Below are 18,994 nucleotides of genomic sequence, written 5' to 3' on the forward strand. Positions count from 1 at the left end.
CATCTATTAAAATCCATGGGGTTCGATTTCAAAGCACTTTTCCCCTCTTATATGTTTTAGCTCGTTTTTTAAACAATTTGTCTAGTGGACCTCCACAGCACCCTGGGAGCCTTTTGACACAAGCTAGGGCGATACAATAGGACGAGAGGATAACAACTCCTACATCGTGAGTTGACCATGAGTAAATGACGTGTTTTAGGGAAGGATGAAAACTAGGGTAAGGTGAAGATATTTTAGAGCAACTCCAACAGCTCCCCATCTAAACTTGCCATCTCTGTTTTTTGGCAAATTCAAAAAAAACCGCCTCCAACAGTTTGGTATCTGGGTTTCCAAATTTTAGTAACTTGTCATATCTTCTCGTTTGCGCGTATATATGGAAGTCCAGATTTCGCTTGCCATCCAGAAAGTACGACGGTAGGTTTTTCTCGCGCCTCCGTCTGAAAAATTCACGTGCTTCGTTGTTCTTTTCTGTCCGCCGTCTCATCACTGTCCATTGGCCGAGCCGCCACCGACTGACGTTCCGTTGTCGCCGCCCGGCGTCCCGCTGGCGCCGAGGTCCGTTTCCGGCTGCCGCCGGCCGCTGCACCCCGTGCCAGCTTGCTCGCCGCCCACACCGCCCTCGTGTCCCCCGGGCCGCACGGCCGCGGCCACCACCCGCGCCGCGACCCCGCGCCCACTGGCTCGTAATAGGAGGAGAGCTGAGCAGTAGTAGCAGCAGGTGCCAGCGATTTCGGGGAAGCCATTGCTGTTCCTCAACTCGTCAAGCCCTGCACATCCGCAGCTCATCTATGCGAGAAGGTCGGTGCCTTCCAGGTGGGAGGATGCAGAGAAGTGGCTGAGGCATGCGTCGTCCAACCACCATGGCCATCGCCATGGCAAGGCTTCCAAGCTGCAGAATGGCGGCCAGAGGAGAAGAAAGCGCCGATGAGGAGGTCGGTGGATGCAGACATCAATACTCTTGCTAAGAAAATGTCTCCTGCAGCAGAACTGTTCCTCAAAGGTGAGATTCTGGAACTTCTTTAGTCGATATTTGATCTTCTTTGAGCTCTTTGATTTTCACCGTTTGATGAAATTTTTAGTGAGGTAACCGTCAAAATCAATTTCTGAACTTCCTTGGTGTGTAATTTCTGCACTTTCTTGGTTCGTGAGCTTTTGTTTTGTTTTGTGTTTTTGATGTGATTTCTATAGTTCCTTCAGATGTCATGTGTATTCAAAGTTTCAGTTGTTTGTTCTGAATTTGATAAAAATACAGTGTTGGGACGGGGCGGCGTGGGGCCGCGGCGCTGGAGTCGCGGTGCGGCACGGGCGGCATGGCGCGGGGCGACAAGAGCGACGACGAGCTGCGATCTCCCTCCCCTTCCAACCGTTTTGATGACTAAATTTGTTTTTGACAAGTAGAATATCCTTAACTGTTAGAGATAAAACAATTTTTTCTTTGCCATATTGTTTACAAACTTGTTAAAACACCAGATTTGGGAAGCTATTTTGCCTAACTGTTGGAATTGCTCTTAGCAACACAAATTCAAAGCTACAAATGGCAAAAAAGTGACTAAATTAAGGGGTTTCCCTACAAATGTTATATCTGCGAGCCCTCCTAACAATGAAACAGATACTATCTCCATTCTGAAATAAAGTAATCTTTTATTCCCTTTTATTTATCCCAAAACAAATTCATCTTTGATTTATAAATGCATTGGAGCTTGTGAAAGTGTCAAACAAATATATTGGACTAGATAAAGTAATGGACACTTACATTAAGATTTGATAAAGTAAAGAACATTATAGTATTTTTGTTTTTATATCAATATGTGCGGGATGCATAGAAAATAAAGTTATTTGGGGATGGACTGAGTGGTTTTTTCAAGGTTAGAAGGTTAGAGGTAACATATGAGAATAAAACGAGTAACTTGTAAAGTTAGATAATTTTAAAATAGGAAGCGCCCTCATTTTAACAATAAAAAAGAAAACTACTTATAATGTTTATACTAATATTTAGTTTCCACATCTTAAAATATAGAAACCTACAACCTCATATTTTTGCTTATATTAACATAAGAGAACAACTTATTAATAATTAAAATAACTTATAGGTGAAACTTTTATGATGTTTTATTAGTAATTTAAAAGTAAAGATAAAAAACAAATTACGATAAAAGCCCCAAAATTAACTTCAAATTTAAGTTTTAAAATTTAAATGTTAGCTTATAAACATAATCATAAGTGAAAAGATGAGAATACTAATACCATAATTAATCTTGGCTTGTAAACACACGAATAATTTACGCATAAAATTTTTATATACATATGGATAATTACTAAAACAATAGCCATAAAACAAACTATGATTAAATACATAAACCAAGACTAAAATTAAACTTAAAAACAGTTGCAGCAACGAGATGATGAGAGGCATGGCCTCTGCATATACTGTGTTTCTGTTTCTGTATGATTCTATCAAATGCACAGTGAGATGTACGTCTCTTCAATTTATTTAGTCTTGCACATTAATCAACGTCTGATTTTAAGATTTCCAGTAATATATATCCTGACTATATGATCTCGTTCGTTTATTTTGTAGCTTTGACTTATAAATCGCTAAAATATATACATCGAAGTTTTATTTATAAATTATTTTTATTTATAAATATATCATTTGATTTTTTTAATAAACCAAATTACTTTTGCAGCTTTGGCCTGCCGCTTTGCGGGTGCTACACGATTCGTGCGTGACCCCGCCGATCGGATCCTCCCCCTCCCGGGCTGCTGGCTTTCCAGACATCGAGGCTGTGTCCCTCCCGTCCCTTGTTTGACGGGAACCTTTTCTTCCTCCAAACTCTCCACCACGCCCACGGCGACTAACGACCGCGCCTTCGAGATCCCGACGCCCGCCTGCCGCCCGGCGCGCGAAGCCACCCGCCGTCGCGCTCCCGCCCTGCCCGTCCCGGATCCATCGCGCGATGGCGTCGCGCTCCTACTCGTCCGGCTCGTACACCTCGGATCTCTCGCCGCCGGCCAACCCCCGTACGCCCCTCCCCCACCCTCCCTCCCTCCTTCCTTCCCTAGATCTTGTGCCTCTCTCTCTCTCTCTCTCCCTCCGCGCTTCATGTTGTGTAGCGGATCGGCGACTCGGCTTGATCCTGCCAGCATCGCTCGCGCGGTTAGTTGATTAGTCGGTTCTTCTGGTTTGCTGCACCGGCACCTGATTGGATCAAGCTGTAAACCAATGCCTATTACAGGTTGCTTCCTGTTCACGCGCCGCAGGAAATCATGGCTGGCTGCTAGCTACTCGATGCTGTTTTGTGCAGATTTGACAAACTTCCATTTATTTACAAACCATATTGGGTAATTGTAGGTGGTCGGCCCAGGGATACTTCGGTTGTCGTTGTCGTGTTGGAGACGAGCGAGGTGTACATTGTGATTAGTTTGTCAACAAGAAAGGATACCCAGGTAATCTATGTCGACCCAACCACGGGTTACCTGCACTACCTGGGGAGGCATGGCGAGGACCTGTTTGATTCAGAGGCAGCGGCATTGAACTACATTACTGATGGATCGAGAATTTTATGCAAGAGTACTACATACTCTAAAGCAGTACTAGGTTATGCGGTACTGGGGAGTTACGCTTTGCTTTTGGTTGCAACGCAATTGAGTGCAACGGTACCAAACCTACCTGCAGGTGGGTGTATATATACGGTGGCAGAGAGTCAATGGATAAAGATTCAGCTGCAAAACCCTCAAGCCCAAGGAAATGGAGAGTTGAAGAATATCAAGGAATTGGCTGAACTTGACATTGATGGGAAGTACTACTTTTGTGAAACTAGGGATATTACCAGGCCGTTTCCAAGCCGTATGACTCTTCAGGAACCAGACGAAGAATTTGTGTGGAATGGATGGTTAGCAAAGCCTTTTATGGATATTGGGTTGCCAGGGCACTGTGTTGTTCTATTGCAGGGTTTTGCCGAGTGCCGGAGTTTTGGAGGTACTGGACAGCAAGGTGGGATAGTTGCCCTCCTTGCACGTCGTAGTCGGCTGCACCCTGGGACCCGGTATTTGGCTCGTGGGATAAATGCTTGTTCAGGCACAGGTAATGAGGTGGAGTGTGAGCAGCTTGTATGGGCCCCTCGGAAGGATGGGCAAGGGCAACGTATCCCCTTCAGCTCTTATATATGGCGCCGTGGAACTATACCAATATGGTGGGGCGCAGAAATAAAAAATGCTGTTTCAGTAGAAGCTGAAATTTATGTTGCTGATGATCCTTTCAATGGGAGCTTACAGTACTACCAACGGTTGGGTAGAAGATATGGAAACAAATCATCGGAAGTCAATGCAACGAGTCAAAAGAAACCTGGAATGGTTCCCATTGTGTTGGTTAACTTGCTGAGGTATGGTGATGGTAAACCTGAGACAGTTCTTGTTGATTCTTTCAAAAGTTCGCTTGAGTACCTGAGGTCTACTAAAAAGCTTGGGAAAACCTGGATTCAGTTGATAAATTATGACTGGCATGCCACTGTGAAGTTAAAAGGTCAACAGCAAACAGTTGAGGGCCTTTGGAGACACCTTAAAGCACCTACAATGGCAATTGGCTTCAGTGAAGGGAATTACTATAATGTAAAGCAGCAGCTTAAGGGATGTAAAGGATCAGTTATCTTCAATGATGACATCAGTGGTGGGTTTTGCATGGAATCTATACAAAATGGGGTGGTGCGCTTTAATTGTGCAGACTCTCTTGATCGAACCAATGCTGCAAGCTACTTTGGGGCACTTCAAGTTTTTGTCGAACAGTGTAGTCGCCTGAGTATATCCCTTGATGTCGATGCAATGTTTGGCCTATCATCAAGCAGATACCCTGAATATAATGGTAGAAATCCTCGTACTTTACCCCCTGGGTGGGAGGAGCGCTTTGATTCTGTAACAGGGAAATCATTCTATATTGATCATAATACCCGCACTACAACGTGGGAACATCCATGTCAGGAGGCTCCCCAAAAGCCATGGAAGAGATTTGATATGACATTTGATCAGTTCAAAGGCTCAACAATGCTTGCTCCAGTGAACCACCTTGCTGAACTTTTTCTTCTGGCTGGTGATATCCATGCTACGTTGTACACTGGCTCAAAAGCTATGCACAGTGAAATTCTGAACATATTCAAGGAAGAGACTGGAAAATTTAGTAAATTCTCAGCTGCTCAGAATGTCAAGATTACACTGCAAAGAAGATTCCAGAATTATATTAATGATAGTTCTCGTCAAAAACAGTTTGAGATGTTCCTTGGATTGAGGCTGTTTAAGCATCTCCCATCCATCCCTGTTTCTCCTCTCAAAGTTGGTAAACTTGCTCCCTGTTAATATCTTTCTTGCTAAGTTTACCTAGTAAACTTGGTGTTAATTTTCAATATTGTAGTACTACAAGTTCACAAGTTTTCTTTTGTTGATATGCACGTTGTAAGTTTTGATCTATGTATGAATTTTCTGAGAACTTATGTTCTAGTTTAATCAGAATGCATTGTCACCCACTTGATGCCAAACGGTTTTAATTGTAAAGATATAAACTTTCCTGTGTTTTAGTTTATGTTGAATTTGCTTGTAGCTAAATTCCAATCCTTCAAACTTCTATAGCAGTTCTCAATGCATCCACTTCAAACTTCTATATCAGTTCTCAATGCATCCACATCAACAAATTACAAGTGCAAGATTGATATTTTCTTATTGTAGCTAATTTTGGTTTCAAGCATTTTTTTTGGTTGAAACATGCTTGACGTTCACAATTCAGGTACTTTCGAGGCCATCTGGATGCATGTTAAAACCAGTTCCTAGTATCACCCCTGTGGCTGATGGTGGTTCTAGTCTTCTCAGCTTCAAAAAGAAGGATCTGATTTGGGTATGCCACTTCTTCGGATAGTTACTGTCCAGTAATGTTTCTTGATATATAACTATTGCGTTGTTTTCCCTGTGTCTCACTAAATACTTTTCCTCCTGCAGGTATGTCAGCAAGGTGCTGACTATGTTGAGCTTTTTATATACCTTGGAGAACCTTGTCAAGTCTGTCAGCTTCTTCTCACTGTATCTCATGGTGTTGATGATTCTTCATATCCAGCAACTATTGATGTTAGAGTTGGCTCCAGCATAGATACCCTTAAGCTTGTTCTTGAGGTCTTTTTCATCATTCTATCTCACTGGTTATTATTAGTCCCCTTATTTGTTATGGTTTTTACTCGTTTCATCAAATTGCTTTGACATATCAAGTTGGCCCACTCACTGTCAAAAGTCAAAACTGGAAACACATAAAAATATATCCCTTTCTAATCCTCAGCCTCTTCAAATGCCTCCTGTAATTGTGGTATCTGGTCAAGATGATATATTGCTGCTATGAGAATGCAGATTTATCATGGTTGATAACCAATGCGGATTGCATGCTCCTTAACTTCGGTGTGCTTGGCTTGAATCAATCAGCTCTTGTTTGGTTCAGCCTTGATTTTGACTGGTTATTACCCTACTACCATATGTTTTTCAATTACTGTACTTTTGGAAGCTGTCCTTTTTTTTTTCTACTTTACTATTTACCAAGTGTAGGTTCCTTGTGATACCAATATCACATGGTTTGTGGGCCGATACCCTTGACCCTGATGCATCATCCTGATTCACGGGGTGCGGTCTAGATGGGTCATTGTCTGGATCAAAGCAGGATCATGACTTGTGGCCCCTTTCCCCTCTGCACCGCCACTCTCCCTCCCCTCTGCTCTCTGATCTTTCTTCCCCTTTCCTTCCTTTGTGCCCTGCTCCCTCCTCTCCCTTATCAGCAGCATATTGTGGCAGAGATGATAGTTGAGGTGGCGAGAGGAGAAAGAGGCCTGAGGAGGGCGTGAGCCTCTGTGCTCTGCTCCCTCCTCTCCCTTGTCAGCACCAGATCGTGGCAGAGGTGATTGAGTAGAGGCGCCGAGAGGAGAGAGAGGCTGGAGGAGGGCGTGAGGAGAGGTGGTGCGGCGAGGGATCTGCGAGGGGAGGAGGTACCAAGCACAAGGAGATAAGAAGCGCTGTGCGGGAGGGCAAAGAGGGTGCTGCATGAACTGCCTGGGACAAAGCGAGAGGGAGGTGGTGTCGTGAGGGAGGGGTGACAGAATGTTGTGCTATGACTATTCATGTTATGGGCTGTATAAGGCCTTTTGGGCTTCATGGGTTCGCTGGTTGTTTGTCCTTTTCTCATGTCACATGATTATATAAAAGGATACAAATTGCATATTTATTTTACATAAAAACAGCTATTAGTTGGTCTATCATTTATCAACCCAAATTTGTCTGGTTCAAATCCCACATTACTGTCCTATAGTGGTATACCCCTATCATACCACAGATTTTTGACATAGTGTCCCGCATCCCTTGACCCAATCAACCCAGATTCCTGGTGGCCTTTGTGTGATACGTCAATTATGTGCACCCATAAAGAATGGGTAGGTCTTATGGGTACTATTATATTTATAATGGTTTATGTATTCATTTCTCTGAACTCTTTTTGTATGTACCTAGCTTACTAGAATTGATTCTCTACAACCGATTTAAGCATCTCATCAACTATAGTGAATGGTTGATATCCCATTTTATGTCCATGCTTTGTTTTCAAAATTTTTGTTCTTTCTGAGGCTCTGATCCACGGCCTGGCAATGTGTAGTAATTGCTTGTTTGTAGTGTGCTAGCTCTTTCCATTTTTGTCTCTTGAATCAGATGATTCCACATGTGCTCTTCATGCCTTTGTTTCTTTTACACTCCTTATTTGGCTAGTAGCATAGTTAACTGGAATATTACTTGTTTAGGGTGCTTGCATTCCACAATGCTCCAATGGGACAAATTTGTTGATCCCACTTACTGGAAGAATTGATCCAGAGGACTTAGCTGTGACGGGTAAAAGTGCTCGTCCAAATATTCAAGAGAGCACTAACCTTCCTTTGCTGTATGACTTTGAAGAGCTGGAAGGAGAATTAAACTTTCTAAATCGAGTTGTTGCATTATCTTTTCATCCATCTGCCAGGGCAAGTACACCCATTACTCTTGGTGAGGTAAAAATTTGATTGATTCTTCTTGATGTAGGTGTTTACATAATACCATTTGTACCACTGAAACCCCTTCCCCCATGTTTAACTTCCTTTTTTTGACTTGTTGAGCAAACTTCTGTAACAGATTGAAGTTCTTGGGATTTCTCTTCCATGGGTGGATATGTTAACAGACAGCAGACATGGCCCTAAATATGTAGAGCTTCTACATAAAAAGTTGTCTAGTATTCCTGGCAATGTTGGTTCTAAGGAATTTGGGAGTTCTTCAAATTCAAACTTGCTTAGGAATGGCGCTCTTGGTAGTGAAAGCGCCTTTTCTACTAGAGGCTCTTCGTTAATTCCACAAGGCAGTTCAGGACATTTCTTGGACTTTCTAACTGGTGATTTTGACGTGCTGAATCAATCAGCTGAAACTGATACTTTTGTTAATGTGGAACAAACAAACTCATCTGATGATGAATTTGATGTTAACCCTTTTGCTGTCGCATCAGAGATGCCTTCTGCTAAAGTGAATAGCCAAGTTGAAGAATTTGGCAGCGCACACCTTTATCTTAAGTTTTTCGAATCACTTTCTGGAAATACCAAGGTATTTTGCATACAGTTCATCTCCATTCTCTTCATATCAAGTCATTTATATTATATAATCTCATTGAATCCGTGTTGAGCTTATCTTGAATATTAAATTGCTACCTTATACAATGAATGGCCAAGAATATTCAAATTTCTATAAACTACATAAGGGTAAATAAATATGTATTATAAACTTGCTTATCTTCTGTGCTGCATTCTTATACTCATTAGTTCTATTTCTGATGACAATACTGTTGTTTTAAAAGCAAGTTGAATAAATATGAACTATTTTTGATATGCTATTTATTTCATCTCTCTGTTCATATATACTTGCTTAATATGTTCTTATTGAAGGAAAAAATGTCTTTGAACTGATCTAATAGTTTCGGTCAGGATTATTAACTGTAAACTTTGTTCACCGTTCCAGGGGAAGGATCTTAACTTCGAGCAAATGATGAAGCTTGAAATAAAACGTCTTTGTCTTGATCTTTCTGCTGCGGAAAGAGACCACGCGTTGTTATCGATTGGTGTTATTCCTGCCACAGTAGATCCAAACCGCTCGGTTGATTATTCATACCTGTTGAAGTTGTCTAGCCTTGCTGATTATCTGGCATTGCTGGGCCATACTGTCCATGAGGATCATGTAAATGCTTCAATAGGGCTTGAAAAGATCAATGACCATGCTATAGACTTTTGGAATATTTGTGAAAATGATGAGTCGTGCACTGGTGGAGTATGTGAAGTCCGTGCTTTGTCTTCATCACAAGCTTCTGCCAATAGTGAGAACTCTTCAATATTTGTAGAATGTTCCCAATGTGGAAGGACAGCATGCAAAGCATGTTGTGCTGGGAAAGGAGCCTTTCTTTTGCTTAATAACACTTACAGGGACTTGAAGATATATGGTGGGAGTCAAGGTGGTGGCTATTCAGCTCTTGCAGATAATTTTGTGTGCAAAGTATGCTGCAGTGAGGTGATCAAACATGCATTATATGTGGATTATGTGAGGGTTCTTCATAGTCTGCGAAGAGAAGGTCGTACAGAGCAAGCAGCACTGAAAGCTGTGAATCAGGTCTGCCGATTTGAATTCAGTAGAATATCTGATTTCACTCAGAGTGTTCAATATGGTCAAAGGCAATTGAAGCAGCTCCTTAACGGTGAAGAATCTCTTGCAGAATTTCCACATGCAAGCTTTCTACAAACGGTATCCTCTACCATATTTATGATAATTGTAGTCAATTTTCTTTTTTATCATCTGCTTCTTTTATCAGTATTACCCTTCTGTCAGTTAAATGCACCATGTAAAATATAACTCTTTAAACCTTTCTTGTAACTTCCTTTTTTAACTTTTTCTTTATTTGAAGATGTACTGTAACTAATGCCCCATTTTGCTTGCTTATTGAGCTGCTGAATATGCTTAGAGCTTGCTCTCATGATTTCTTTTTCAGGTAGAAACGGCTGATGACTCTGAACCATTGTTGTCATTACTGGCACCATTTGGTATTGGAGAGTACAAGTCTTATTGGAAAGCTCCACTGGATAACACATCTGTGGAGTTCTCGATTGTTCTTGGTGGTTTGTCTGATGTTTCAGGAGTTGCAATAATTGTTGGTTCCTGTGGTTACTCAACATCTGACTGCCCAATGGTGAGATGGCTTACTTTGTTTTTCTTTTTCTTCATCATGGCTTTCTTAGTTTATCAAGAAAAGGGGTACGAATGATGCTACCCTGCCTGAAATATTCACTATATATATGTGAATCCTAGGTATATGTTAATTTCCTTGTCAGTTTTCTTGACCTTCGGGTTCTTACCCACAATTAGTTTAAACTGAAGTCATTCAGTCGATCTTAGTAAATTAAAGGCAACTGAGTGCCAAGGCACCTACGTTGAATGCATGTCATAACTCTAGTGAAAAAAGACTGACAACTTCACCATCTTTACAGCATTAACCGGAGTAGCTTTTATCATTAGCAACTCACAAAATTAATTCACTATTACAGAATTCCAGGTTTTTTTCTTTATAGTCTGACCTTTGTGCAGGAATATAATATATGACGAAAAATAAAACATGACAAGAAAAAAATAATTAAATTCCAAATTGTACGAACTAACATGACATTGCCAGAGCTGAAATATTATGGATAGTTTTCATGTCAGCATGGAAAAGGTTCTAACTGGTAAGAAACATAAAAAAATATGATTTTTACAGGGGTTCAAATTAATAGATAGGTAGGTTAGGATCAAGTTTGTTAAGTCATAAAGTCTAGTTGTGTTGTACCTCTACTGGATTTTGGACTGGTCGGCTGGTTGCGCCATGTCATAATTAGTCAAGGGTTAGTAGTTGAGTTGGCTGGTCTATTAGATGGGAGGAGATCAGGAAAAAAGGGAGCATATGAGGAAACGAGGTGTGCCAACTCCTGCTTCTCCTTCTAGTCTCCCTTTCTGATGGGCCAGGCCTCCCAAACAAGGCCTACTTCCTGTCACAACTCGTCAAGTGACTCAACAACAGAGGTTTGGATCAGATGCAATTCCTGATAAATGTTTTATATTTTGAGGATGAATTACTATTGGATTAAGACAATGAAAAGAGCACAAGACTACTTCTCAGGTGGGAAGATGGCCATCTTGTGATGGCAGATTTTGAGAGTCAACCACCAGTCAAGAAATGTTGCATAAGTACTGGTAACTCGTGGAAAGTGTTTTCTTTGACACGAAAGTGCAACTCTTGGATGTAAAATCGAATCAATAGGAACTCCGCATGATTTACTATGAATTTTACTACAAGACCTTTATTCACACGACAAACCTGAAGTCCTGAATATAGGTTTGCTTGCAGTGTAGTGACCTGAGTTAACGAGAAGATGCATAGGTTTTGAAAACTTGGAATCGTTGGCATGCAGATAGCTCAAATTTTACAGCATAGAGCAGGGGCAAATTCCACCTACTTACCACTTAGCTTGCTTCAGTATTCCTTCAATTGAAAGGTCCAGCATTGAGGCAGAGGCATTCGTGCAAATGCACCTAGTTTCTTCTCATACTCCTGATCTGGATTTAAATGCAATGGGCAAGTGCTGTCCAATGTCTATTTTTATACTAGAAGATAATTTGATTTAACCATCCAGCTATTTTTGTTTTTCATGTTTCTTTTGTTGTAGTGTTTTACTCCCTTCACAGCTAAAAAATAACAATTGTGCTTCTTGTGCAGGTGGAGATCTGGGCTGGTAATAAAATACATCGAGAAGATCGCACATTTATAGGAAAGTGGGACGCACATGACATAATATCGTCATCTCCACATCTTTGTGGACCCGAAAAAACAAGTAGCATGAGTGAAGAGCCAAGGCATATTAAATTTCACTTCCCAAACCCTATCCGCTGTCGCATTGTTTCAATAAAGATGACACTCAACCATATTTCTTCTCATTCAACCAAGTTCAGTGAGGAATTCGATCTTTTATCATTAAGTGAAGGCACATTTTCTGAATCCAAGCCAACCACTCCACAGAATTCATTTATCCATGCAAAAAGGATTGTTATTTTTGGCAACACTTTGAGAAAGGAGATAAATTCTGACGCATCTGCAGGAATAATGAGGATGAAGAATTATTTAGACAGATCACAACCTCTGGGCAGATTTAGGGTAAAGACTATATCGTTTCTAAGCGTTCTGAGCTCTATATCTGAACTATGTCTGAACTTTTTTCTTCCTATTTGGCTATTTCCCAGATTCCAGTTGAAGCTGAAAGGTTGAGAGATAATGATCTTGTTCTGGAGCAATATCTCTTGCCTAATACACCTGCAATAGCTGGATTCCGCATTGATTTCTTTAATGTTGTTAGACCACGGGTTACCCATTCACCTTCCTCATTGGAGTTGGATATGAAGGAATTTTCATTGATACGTATGGAAGATAGAATTGTAAATCCTGCAGTTCTTTATTTACAAGTCACAATTGTTAAGGTAAGAAGAAACAGCTGCCTGTGTAGTCAATTTTCACTTGTTTTGGTGACTGCAGTTCAACTTTGCTTCTTGTGATCATTATTAGCCTGCTTTTTAATTGTTCAAACATGTTTGTTACTGAAACACCAAATCACATCATTACAGTGAACTCTCGTGTTAGTGAAGCTGTGAGATCATATGCAACAACTGATTCAAAAAAAAAAAAGACTGTTATCAGGCTCATTGTTTTGCTTTTTGGAAGAAAAAGGGAAACACCTTATTAGCAAACAAAAAATAATTTGTAGGTAAAACTTTTACATGCGAGTCTATAGCGATTCAAAAGCAAATGCTTTAAAATAAACCACGATGAAAATAACTACAAAATCAAGGTCAAAATTAAGTTTTAAAATTTAAAGTTTGGCTTATAAGTAGAAGCAAAAGCAAAATGATGGGGGCCATATATGCTGGTGGCTTCTAAAAGCAATCATTCCTTTGCTACGTGATGTTATTATGGAATGGTTTAAGAAGATTATTAACAAAACTTTTATAGGTTGCTATAGTTTTTTTAGTGCCAGCCGTATACTTTTTACTTTTTTTTCATGTGCTTGTGGCTTTCTACAGGAGTCTGGAAAGCTGGTTGTTGAGGAATACCGTTTACCAGAAGTAAAAGTGAATACACCACTCTATTATGATTTTCAAGATTTACAACAAGATGTCCGTTGTGTTCTCTTTAGATTACTTGGGGATGTCACCTCCTTTGTTGATGACATTGCTGAGATTGATGGCTCAAACATGCGGAATCTTCCTTTGGCCACTGGATTATCTTTGTCAAATAAGATCAAGTTGTATTACTATGCTGATACATATGAAATGGGAAAAATTGGAAGTCTCTCAGCCGTATGATATATGAGGTAATGGTCCATGACTTCCTATGCTACATCCTCTTTGTTTGCAGGTGTAATGTCTTTTATAGAAGTGAAAGAGAGCTATGATATTTAATAATTTTTTTCTCAAAAACACAAGAGAATTGCGTTTCATTTCATTAAGGAGAAGAAAAACAGAACATAAAAAGATACAAGGTAAGAGACAAAAACTCTCCTACCGCAAGCCTCACTCCACACAAGATTGGCAGACTAGCTGCCTAGGTTTGTCAAACTACTGAACAACTTTTGAAGGGCAGAAGCTCCCGCTACACACCAAAGGCTACCTTCTGTCATATGCGAGTTAGATTTTGCTGAGCTAGTGGCATTTTACTATGAGGTTGATTGGCAGTGTATTCTCACAAGCAACTTTTTAATGCCATTTCTGGATACTAGCTTTCCCTCTAATAGTTTACATTAAATCTTCCAATTTGCTGAAGTAAGCTGGCCAGAACATGCTAATTTTAGAAATTTCCTTCTATTGTTAGCTTGCTGCTATTTTGTGGTAACTGACTACTTATATGAGATTCTGGATAGGTGAAACTCCATGTGTTACTTCAGAAATGTTGTATTAGGATTTACATGAATTTCTTTGTACCTAAACAATATGACTTACTTTGTGTGTACACCTTTGATCAATTGAGATGATTTAGTTTATGAGAGAAGGGAGCAATTTGAACTATTAATCATCCAATGGCTGGAAATAATTAAAGGAGTAAATTTCACATTGGGCCATATGTTTTAACAAAAATTTCATAATGAACTAGGGCTGAACCAACTTTTCACTTAACACAACATACATTTGCACTTGGCAGCAGTTTGGACTAGGCTGAGTAAAAAAAAAATGGCATATGTGAGAGAAGCTAGTTCTAGCCATCATCTCCAGTTTCTCTATTAGTATAAGTATATATTGAAAATCATGTTAAACATGTTTTAAGCTAATCTCGGAGCAATTCTTTAAGAAAATCAGAGGAATCAGAGATGAGTAAAAGGGGAATAGAAACAAAAGTTGTTGGTTAGATAACTTTCACACTATAAAAGAATAAAGAAAACATACAACATTTTGCCTTCCTAAAATGCATCCATTGATGTATAAAATTATTTCATATATTTTCTTGGTGTGCTGCCCCTGTCCAAATTGCAAACTTGTCCAAAGATATGTGATGTTAAGTGAAGAGATTTGTTTAGCCCTAGACACCTAGTCCATTGTGAAACTTTGGTCAAAATATGCGACTCAACATGAAATTTACTGTTAAAGTGTTGTCTTTGTGAGAACAGGGTAGAGAAAGAGAGATGCAATTTGGACCATAGATTATCATTATGGGCTAAAATCAATTGAGATGAACTGTTCCGTAAGAGGAGAGATAGCATTAACTACACTAAGTTAGGGACAACTATATAGTTAGGATAAGCTACCAAGAAGTTTGTGGTGTCAAGAATCTATGCTAATCGTCAGTTCGTCACACAAATGAACAGTATAATTACAGACGTCATTTTTTCTTTCACAAAAATTGGATTATCTTATTGCTGATGTTTTGTGGAAAGGGGACATATCATCATTAATACTAAAATGCAACTTCAGAGTTGCAACAAAAAAAATTACTTGTAGGCTCAAAGATTTATATTTTTGAAAATCCCATCTTTGCAAACTGCACTCATCCAAGCAACACTACACGTGCATAATGGTCTTGCTGCTTCCTTCCTTTGTTTTACTTTGTTATAGGTTGTATCCGCCATGATGGAATATTTACGACATCATATTTGGTGGTGGTCACTGGTCAGATTGGTGTTGTAAACTATTGGTTCTATCCGGACCAGCAGCGAACTGGTGATGCAGTGGACGATGGTGATAAGCGGCCGCGATGCTGCAAAGAAACAAACAGCTGCTTTCATGATGATGTTCGTTGTCTTGATCTTCCAGTGATCCAATCCAAGGATTCTGGGCATTTACTGAATTTCTGGAAACTCGATCTTTTTGCTAGAGAATGTCTAGAAATTCAACTGATTGTAGGTTTTCCTTCGACGGGAGACTGATGGTGGTTTTCAATGTTGCAAGTTACACTCGTGATACATGTATGAAATTTGTTATGCCTGTATAGGTTTAGGAGCTGGATTTGTATGAGTTCTTTTTATCGGTAAATATTTTGGGCACCGAGTATTACAAAATTACTAGGGCCAGCTATACCATGCCAATAACTCGACGCTAAAATATTGTTCACATTGGGTTGTGTTCAGCAACGCATTTCATTTTCATGTGAATCAAGCGGCAGACGAAGGATTTGTGCTGAAAAAAGGTTGTTTCATGTAAAACATAACACACACAAAGTTGACAGTAACAGATTTAAAGTACAGATAACGGCGCAAATAATGTATAAACAGTTTTCTTTCCCATGTAGTTTGATGAATTGCAAGTTTGCAAATATATTTAGTGTCATCACTCTCTGTCTGAAGTATGCTAGACCAAACATGAGGAAATCAACCGTTGTTTCATCTTCTAATTTCTTAAATATGCACACCTTCACTACGAGCGCCCAACCGTTTATCTTCATTGCTGGTCACCCGATGCTCGACCACTTCACTGCGCAGGTGGCTATGCTGTCTGCCAATGTCTAGGGGTGGACAGAAAAACCGTTAACCGAAGACCGAACCCGAAACAACCAAGACTGAAACCGAACTACCTGAAGTGTCGGTCATCGGTCTGTACTTCGGTCATAGTTCTGAAAAGACCAAACTTTTCATCGGTGTTTCGCCATCTTCCTCGTTAACCGATATGACCGAAGTACTTTAAAGAACAGTGTTTGTACAACCCAGCTTAATTCTCAGCCCATTAGTGGCAAGCCAGCCCAGTCCACTATTTACACAGTCAACGCTTACTCAATCTTCAATTCCTCATTCCTGTCGGGCGTTCGGCAACAACTTCTGTTTAATATTCAATTCTTCATTCTCATAGTGCCTGTGTGTTTATGTGGCAAAATCTATACTGGAATACCGCTGAAATTTTGCCAAATCCTTGCTGAAATATTGCATTCTAGTTTGTTGTTCAATATGTGCTGAAATGGTGTTTAAAATGTAACAAAAGTGCCGTTGAAAATGTAGCTAAATGGGTGCTTTGCCTAAGAAAGTATATTGGGCAGTTGCCTTGCTGGCTAGCTGCATTATCTGCATACACGCATGAAGATAGTTTGGTCTATACAGTTAGACCGAAGACCGAAACCAAAGTTTCGGTTACCCGAAGTACCGGTCTGCAGATTTGGCAGCGTTTGTTTGGTCTTCAGTTTTGAAAAACCGAAATTTATAAAGACCGAATAGAACGGACTGAAATTTCGGTTAGGACCGAACGTCCACCCCTACCAATGTCAGCATGCATGTGTCGATGCCATGCCATGCGCGAACCCACAACCAATGGTCACGCCTACCTGGTGCCCTAGCTAGTAGCCGACTATGGGATAGGAGACACCGAAAATGTACTCGATTTTGTATTTTGGATGTTCTGTTGTGCCTTAATTTATTGATTGTACTCTATTCATTATGTGTTTATAATTATGGCACACAATTTGAATTTTAGAAATACTTATATTTTCGGATGGAGAGAGGAATAAACAAGTATAGTTTCGTACCAATGACACCATAGACACTTGAACAAAGCGATGGTGCAACATCAAAAGTATTTTATTGGTGACAACTGGCAACATAGCGACCATACATTATTTATACATGTGCCAATATATATAATGCTGAACAAGCAATGAGATGAAACAAGCATAGTATTATTTGTGACAATAGCACACTAACACTATCATACATGTGGTTTTAAATACCTCAACGGGCGATTACATTAATAGACATGGACATGTTCGGTTTATTGGTGACGACACAACACTCACACATACAATTCTACTCACTTGCCAATCACTTTCATAATGCTGCATTGCATGCATCTGATTGGGTGGAGTGATATATCATATGCCAATCTTCTTGGTCTTCTTCTTCCTAGAAACCATACGTGTTGGCTTCTTTATCTCACATTTAAATACACAACTATAGTATGGTGGTATGTGAGATCTCCATGCAATAACCTCGAATTGCCTTGGAGGCGTAGCAGTTCCAAACATGATATCTTGCACAGTTATCTGTGGAGTCACACTAGGACCGAAAGTTGTAACAAGGCCAGCGAAACTATCAACTTGATTACAACCTCTTTGGTAGTTATCAAGAATTGCTACCGGTTCCAAATTTTTACTTGCTCTAGGGATGTACAGTGGTGCCATCACCGCCCAAGGATCAACTGGATTTGCGCTGCCATAAACGCTTAGGTTTTTCCGCTTGAATCCTCTAATGGTTGCAAGGACAAAGCTCCAAAAGTGAGCATTGGCGTTTGATCTCAGTGGCCCATTGAACATGTTTACACTTGTGAAACATCCACTCACCTCGCTGGCCATGTCCATCGCTAGCGATGCCAGCTTGGGGTTCTCCGCTGGATCACTGCTTCCAAATGCACGCACTCTGAATAAGTACCAGAATGCCTCATGAGTCAAGAATTGTAGCTTGAGTGGCTGGGTGGTTCCAAAGCTCGCAATCTTGTCGGATCGACTTGTGACTATGATCTTACTGCCATATGCAAAGAAACTTTTTGAAGCCGAGTAGAACCTTTCCCATAAACCCTGGTCAATCTCGCCATCTAGTTCGACTACAACCAACCTTCTTTCTGATCCACACAAGGCATGGTTCTGGTGCTTGGTTAGACCACCATCGTTGAGTGTCACTATGTTTCCATCTGTAAGAGTAAGACCATCTTTACTGAAGAACACAATTTGCGAGAAGTGGTTGCGCACTCTCTCGTCAATGCATGCATGCTCGACAAGGGTGCTCTTGCCTACTTTTCCTGGACCAATGATAGGTAGAACACCCAGATGGCCAGCACCATAATTATCTCTTCCTGCAATAGAAAGTTGATGACAAATTCCATCTCCATCTGTCGGCCAAACATGCACTTGTCCAGAAGCAAGTACATGCTGTAAGGCTGACGGGAAAGACGAGGGTATGTGCTTGAGAATTTGATGAACTCATTGGCATCTCCAATGATAGTTTCTAGACTTACAACAACTTTCTCAAGCTCCTTCACCCTCTCATCACCGTCACTGTAGAAGCAGACACGTTTGGCATGACTAAATTTAGACAAGACAAAAGAGTAACTCACTCCATGGTCTTTCTCCCTGTTAACATCATGTGCTCGGAACCTGAAGGTGTCCAACGTGTAGTACCCTCTATACATTTCTTTTCTCAATATGTTGAGCTGATGCAGCATGGCTTGGTTCGTGACGTGCCGCTCTTCGGCATCCTCAACAATGATTCGGACTCGTAGTAGTAGCCGCTGCAGATTGTCCAATCTCTCCTCTTCTGTTGTTGTTGTCACCCTTTCTGAGTATTTGTCGATAAGGAAAGATATGGTTCTGCTGGCTAGTTCACCCAAAATTGCAGACACAATCACTTCCATATTGGTTGTGGATCCTCTAATCTACTTACAA

General features: G+C 40.4%; 1 protein-coding gene and 1 pseudogene across 1 annotated transcript; one reads left to right on the plus strand and one right to left on the minus strand.

Annotated features, from left to right (window-relative positions):
• The first annotated feature begins 2,819 nt into the window (after window positions 1-2,819).
• LOC102716909 (probable phosphoinositide phosphatase SAC9) lies at window positions 2,820-15,866 on the plus strand. The gene is made up of 12 exons (XM_040520216.1): window positions 2,820-3,021; window positions 3,353-5,322; window positions 5,771-5,878; window positions 5,980-6,150; window positions 7,806-8,048; window positions 8,170-8,628; window positions 9,040-9,813; window positions 10,058-10,255; window positions 11,816-12,250; window positions 12,337-12,570; window positions 13,171-13,460; window positions 15,193-15,866. The coding sequence occupies exons 1-11, from the start codon at window positions 2,958-2,960 to the stop codon at window positions 13,450-13,452; spliced, it is 4,938 nt and encodes a 1,645-aa protein (XP_040376150.1). The 5' UTR covers window positions 2,820-2,957; the 3' UTR covers window positions 13,453-13,460; window positions 15,193-15,866.
• A 1,562-nt stretch (window positions 15,867-17,428) lies between these two features.
• Window positions 17,429-18,963, minus strand: LOC102721791 (annotated as a pseudogene).
• Window positions 18,964-18,994: the final 31 nt, after the last annotated feature.

This window comes from Oryza brachyantha, chromosome 1 (assembly GCF_000231095.2).
Source record: "Oryza brachyantha chromosome 1, ObraRS2, whole genome shotgun sequence".
Taxonomy (NCBI): Eukaryota; Viridiplantae; Streptophyta; class Magnoliopsida; order Poales; family Poaceae; genus Oryza; species Oryza brachyantha.